This window comes from Magnolia sinica, chromosome 1, assembly GCF_029962835.1.
Source record: "Magnolia sinica isolate HGM2019 chromosome 1, MsV1, whole genome shotgun sequence".
Taxonomy (NCBI): domain Eukaryota; kingdom Viridiplantae; phylum Streptophyta; class Magnoliopsida; order Magnoliales; family Magnoliaceae; genus Magnolia; species Magnolia sinica.
Genome location: NC_080573.1, coordinates 105,940,299 through 105,946,298, shown reverse-complemented (window position 1 = coordinate 105,946,298; position 6,000 = coordinate 105,940,299). Strand labels below are relative to the sequence as shown.

General features: G+C 40.9%; 1 protein-coding gene across 4 annotated transcripts in view; it reads left to right on the top strand.

Annotated features, from left to right (window-relative positions):
- Window positions 1-326: 326 nt before the first annotated feature.
- LOC131253230 (threonine dehydratase 1 biosynthetic, chloroplastic) overlaps window positions 327-6,000 on the top strand; it is a 74,058-nt gene continuing 68,384 nt past the window's right edge. For 3 of the 4 annotated variants that reach the window (XM_058254159.1, XM_058254162.1, XM_058254150.1), the window contains exon 1: window positions 328-823. In XM_058254159.1, coding sequence (XP_058110142.1) covers window positions 377-823 — 447 coding nt within the window. In that variant the 5' untranslated portion in view covers window positions 328-376. Of the gene's footprint in view, window positions 824-6,000 lie in introns of all 4 variants that reach the window. The other variant, XM_058254145.1, reaches the window with a different exon arrangement.

The following is a 6,000-nucleotide window of genomic DNA, read 5'->3' as shown; positions in this document are numbered from 1 at the left end:
GCGAGAAAAGAATCAAGACACGCACCTAAGCAACTAGACTTTAGAAAATACCTCAAAAAAATACACAGAAAATGATGGTAATTCTCCGATTTTCCCTGAAATGTGGACCGCTCACTATCTTACTCTTAACCATCCGTTCCATATCCATTAACTAGACGGATAGATTTTCACAATCAGTATTATTTTATAGCCATGATCCATCAACGACGTTACCAGCATATTGGATGGTTTGGATTGGCGTAAAAGATGCCAAAACGGTGGTGAACATTCACCCTTTTTTCCACAGGTAATCCCAATATAGCGACCAGACCGTTTATAAAACCAGCAGCTCAAAAACCCCACCTAAATCCCCGTACCGTTCTTCCCAATCTCTTCAATGGAGGCGATCGTCTACCCCACCCTCTCACATGTGCCTCTGCAATTCCCATCACGTGCACACTCGGCCCTTCCATTCAAAAGGCCCATGGTGACGACGATGAAGCCTCTGGTCGTTGCTGCTGTAGCCAAAGGCGCTCCTGAAATCTCCATCCAGAAACCTCTTCCCGATCAGAGCTCTTCTCCTTCTTCTCCTCCAATCACTCCTCTCAAGAAGCTCTCTTCCGATTCCTTGCAGTACGAGAGCGGCTCTCTTGGCGCCGTCCTGGACAAGACGACGGCAGCGGGCGTTGAGAAAGTCAGTGGGCCCAATGCCATGTGCTACCTCACCAACATACTTTCATCCAAGGTCTATGACGTTGCCATTGAGTCACCGCTGGATTATGCGCCCAAGCTCTCGGATAGGATCGGGGTCCATGTCTGGCTCAAGAGGGAGGATTTGCAACCTGTGAGTCATCCGCTTCTCAATTGTGCATGGATCAAACGGTTCTGATTGATTCTTTTGTCATGCTTTCGTTCTTCACTTTACAGTTTATGATTTTTCTGAGTAGTAGTTAAATAATGCTTGTTATCAGCACATAATGCATGTGCCCTTAACCAAATGAGAACTGATTATGTGCGGCCAGTTGTACTCTAACTCAGCATGCAGCCCTTTTAACCCTATTGAAAGTGGCATATTTGTAGGACATCTGACCTATGTAAAACTCGGGTCCCGTCGTGAAGATCGCATGTGTCACACCTGTATGTTGAACCATTGTCGGTGGTCTATTTATATTTCAATGGCGTGGCCTGCCTGATGAGTGGATGACCTAGTTTTGTGCTGGGTGATCTTCATTGTCGGGCCCGCTGTTTTCATGGCTCTGATTTCTTATGGAGGTGACATATTGGATGAAAAGTTGGGCAGGGTGATTGGTTCTCTAACCAAATATCTGGTCCTGAATGGAAGTATTCTGTCCTTCTTTCTTTTTCTTTCTTGGTTTTGGTTTTCTATCCCTTATAACTCGGGTTTTCATGGAATTGATTTCATTGAACTGATGTTGATTGTTTCATCTTTCCTTTTGTTGCATTCTACTTCCAAGTTCATGACAAAAATGTGGTCTCATTTTCTTTTCCTTTTCATTTCTTCTTTGTAGCTTCTTCAGCATAGTCTTGGTTGGTTCTCCTAGTCATTAGCTAGGAAGATCCTTCCTTGTGAAGTATTATTTAGGGCTGGACTCAGCCTGGGCCATTGTCAGCCCCTGCCTGGCTCATTTTGTCTTCTGGGTGGGAAAGTTTGGTCCTGGCTCAGCTCTTGGTAGCCAGAAACAGGCTTGTGGCTGGGTTTGGGCTGTGCTGTAATAGACAATTGTTGTTAAACATAGCCCCAGACACATTCTGTTAGTTTATCAGGCCTTAAAATCAAGCTGCCAGCCCAGCCCGCAGGCCTAAAAATTAGACCCATACGCGGCTTGTGGTGAGCTGGACCTAGAAGTCCAATTTTCTAGCTGGGCCTATTTTACAGACCTAGTATTCCCACCTTGAGCTATGATACTCCAGCAGGATGTACATTACCAATCCCTCATTATGCACTATGTTGCATACATGCATCTCAATCCAAACCATCTTACCCGTTGGTCCCATTGTAGACAGGAATAGCTGAAATATCAGATGTATTCGAGCATCCTAGCCTCTGATTGATGGGCGCTTGTTTATCTTATTCGAGCAGTTAACTATTTTTTGTTCTAGCTGTCCGTTTGATAGCCACCGACATGGAAGTTCATATTATCAATTCAGAATGATTGTCTGGTCATAGCCCATCTACAGTTTGGATTGATTTACATGCATGCCATGTACATCGGCTGTGCGCATGCTTATGGATCATCCTACTTTGCCACCATATCAAGTAATTCCTTATTTGTGCTGTTTGTTTTATGTTGTGTTCTGGGAACTCCTGTTTGGATAGAGAGAATCCAAAATGTTGACAAGGAAAACCCCTATGGAATCCCCAGTGAATGGAAAACCGAGGAATCCAACAATAATTCTGTTGCTTGGTTTCGACCGTGTTTTATTTATTTATTTATTTATTTATGGAAATGTTATAATGTCAACTGTAAAAATGGGAGAATTCCCTCTCATAACCTTTAGAATCGATATATATATATATATATAAAATTTTTGGTTGGAGAAATCAATGTCGACATTTCTTGAGTAAAACGTTGGAAGTGAAAATTGAATTCCACTATTACTTTTGTACACAAACCGTGACAAACTCGATTTAAATGGAAATAGAATTTCCTGTGTTCTCGCAATCTAAACACCCCCTAAAAGGAAAAGTGACTAAGTTGAATCAAGACAACCAAAAAACTTTCTAACTAGTTGAATCTTTTATAATTTCTTTATTGGACATAATACTTCCTCCCTAAAAATGTTAGGATTTGTTTGGCGGCATCAATAGTTTAGTCCTTTATAACATGTCTAGGTTAGGCTTGCCCCAATCTTGGTTGGCTGAGTCATGCTGTCCTGGACTAGTTATTCTCATGATGCTTGTTTGACGCCTAGAATAAGGATTATTTGGCACATGTGATGCATGTGCATATTGAAAACATGGCATATGCAACACATGTGGTGCTTGAAAATATATGGCGCAAATGTGGTGTAGGCATGGTGCTTGAAGACGTAGAATGACACTTGCGGCACATGCGGGGTGCTTGATGATGTATGTTGGCATATGGTGCGCATCCATTGCATGTCAAACTTCGCACATGTGGCACATGAAGGGAACACATGGTTGGAATGTGGCATGCGTGCGGCACTTGAAGATGGACAGTGGATCTGCAACACATTTGAGCTTAGGATCTGCCTCATATTTGGGATCATGCCCTAAAATTATTTGGCAAAATGGATGGACGGTGTGGATATAACACATACATGGTGGGCCCCACGAAACTTTACCACATTAACACACCACTGAGGTGGGTGGTGTGTGCTACACTTAACTCGACTCCCACCTAATCCGGGCCCTAAAAAAATTGTATATGAGGCATGTATTAACTCAAAATTAACCAACTAAATTATGGGACCATTACTGCTATGTCATAATCCCAAAATCAAATTGTTGAATGATTTTAACTATTGATTTGCAGCCACTAATTTTTTGAAATATTTATTCTTCATCATCTAATAAATGTCCATCGATCCATTGGTGGGATAAGTGACAATAGATTGCACGAATTTGAGGTTGATTTGGGGCATTGAGTGGTTTGCCAAATTGCAACACAAAATTCCCGAATTTAATTTTAATTTTTTCTTAAGATTTATTAGGGGCAATGATATCAAATTATTAAGTATAGAAATTACACGATATGACACAAAAGTCTCTGGAGTCTGTATGTTGAAATGAAATGTATGTGAGTTGCGAGGTATGTAATACACCAACACTATAGATAATAGTAAAGCCTGCAAATGTGAGATGCTTTGGTATTACATTCATTCTAATAAATTCATCATTGATATTATATAATTAGAAAATTAGATATAAAAGTTTTATAGTCAGTCCTAGGTTGTCAGGTTCATGCATTCATCAGACAACCCGATATAGCACTCTCACCAAAGAGTGGACCGTTACACTACCATAAACTTGTTCGAAACAAAAAATGAATGCATATTTGGAATATTTACATTTTCTGAAAATTTTGGATAGTTTTTCCAGAATTTTTTGAGGAAAAAAAAAATCAATTGATATGGGAATGTAATGGTCGTTACGCCAATACACCATATCGGTAACGGTGATGACTGTTACAACCACCGTTACCAATACAAAACACCTTGCTCTCTACTCAAATATTCTTACAGGTGTACTCTTGTCCATTCTTTGTAATTTGGGTATCGTGATTTCATTGACTCGATAACCGGGTTGCACCAAAGATAATGGCCCGCCGTGTACTATGATGAGGACTAGCTGGTCTCTATTTTCTAGGAATGAGAAAGGCCTATAACGGTTAAAAATATTGGACTTGTCTTTAATTTTTTGGGTTGTGTGCAGACAAGCAGTAGACAAATCATGAACAAGAGACATGTCCCTAACTAACTAATCAGAGATTGAACTTCTGATGCTACCAAATGGCCCTAAGTTCTCCTCCGTAGGATAGTTCAAGTATTACACAAATTGCCAAAAGAACTCATAGAAAAACTATCAGGTTGCTTTGAGACCTTATTCTTAATTCTGTCCTTCCAAGCCTTCCCACATCCATCTAAACTTCCCATATCTGCAATGTTCATCCTCTGCTCATGTTGCCTCTTAATTGCCTGACACTTCGCCTCATATAAGTACATTTCATCTGATAACTATCTTATAGAATGCTCCCTTGAGTGCCATCAGCATGCAATGATCGCACAAAACTCCAGAGGCATACCTTAACTTCACCCACATGACTCTAATTCTATTGGAAATGTCCCCCTTGACTTTTCCATCGTTGTGAGCCATGTTAAGTGAAACAGCCTTTTCAAAAAAATGTCAAGTGAAACAGATGAGAGATGACTTTTAAGAATCTACCAGCCATGAATTTTAAATGAAGGCTGCATCTATGGCTATTTCTGCTTGAGTGGCGTTTCAAATACTCATATTTCTACTAATTTTTTGAACATCTAGATTCTAGAACCTTCCTCCAACCAATTTATCATTTTCCCCCTCTTGTCTCATCAACTAGCACCATATCATCAATTTTTTTTTGAAAGGTAAAGAATTATATCAAAAAACACCCCAAGGCAGAAAAAAACAAAACAAAACAGAAACAGATGGGCTGGCAGGCAGGCAGCAACCTAAGAAACAAAAAGAAGCAAAACAGAAAAAATCCCCCTTAATCAGGGTCCCAATCCCAGATAATACAAAAAGACTTTCCTGATTGCTGCCGAAATGGACCCACTAGAGTTTCTAAAGCAGCAGTTATTCCTTTCTCCTCAAATGGTCCATAAGACCACTAGAGAGGCTAACCGCCTCCGAACCTTGCCGTTACTAACTGGCACACTGCTGTGTCAAGCTGAGAACAGCTGCTCTATTGAAATTGCATCACCAAAGGAATGTTGTAAAATTCCAAAATGCTGTCCCACAGCCCAGCAGTGAAAGGGCATGAGATGAAAAGGTGGGCAATTGATTCCGTGTCTCTCATGCAAAGGAGAGAAATGTTGGGGAGAACCATTCCCCACTTGTGAAGGTTATCGACTGTGAGCACTCCATTCCTGTCCACGGGCGAGGAAAAGGCTGGTACCTTTGGCAGAGCTCCGTAAAACATACTCGACCAAGGAACCACATAATCGTCAACGGCATATACCAAGGAACCTCATCCTGGATGATAGTTGATAATTCATCTACAATGTTGATAATGGGTAAGAGCTTAATGTGGATCTTGATGAAGGCCTTCTTCCGGGAACTAATTTGTCTCCCAACAAGCCATCTTCACTTATGTAACAAAACACCCATGCACGCCTTTAATGACATTGCCATATCTTACGGGTTCCCCTTGTCGCTTATCACCCTCCATAGAACCTCCTTGTTACTCCATTGTATGTTTCCTTCATGTCAATAAAAGGTAAGTAGGAAAGTATCTTTGATTGTTGGTCTCCTCTCCCTAGGATAGAGCCACACTAATT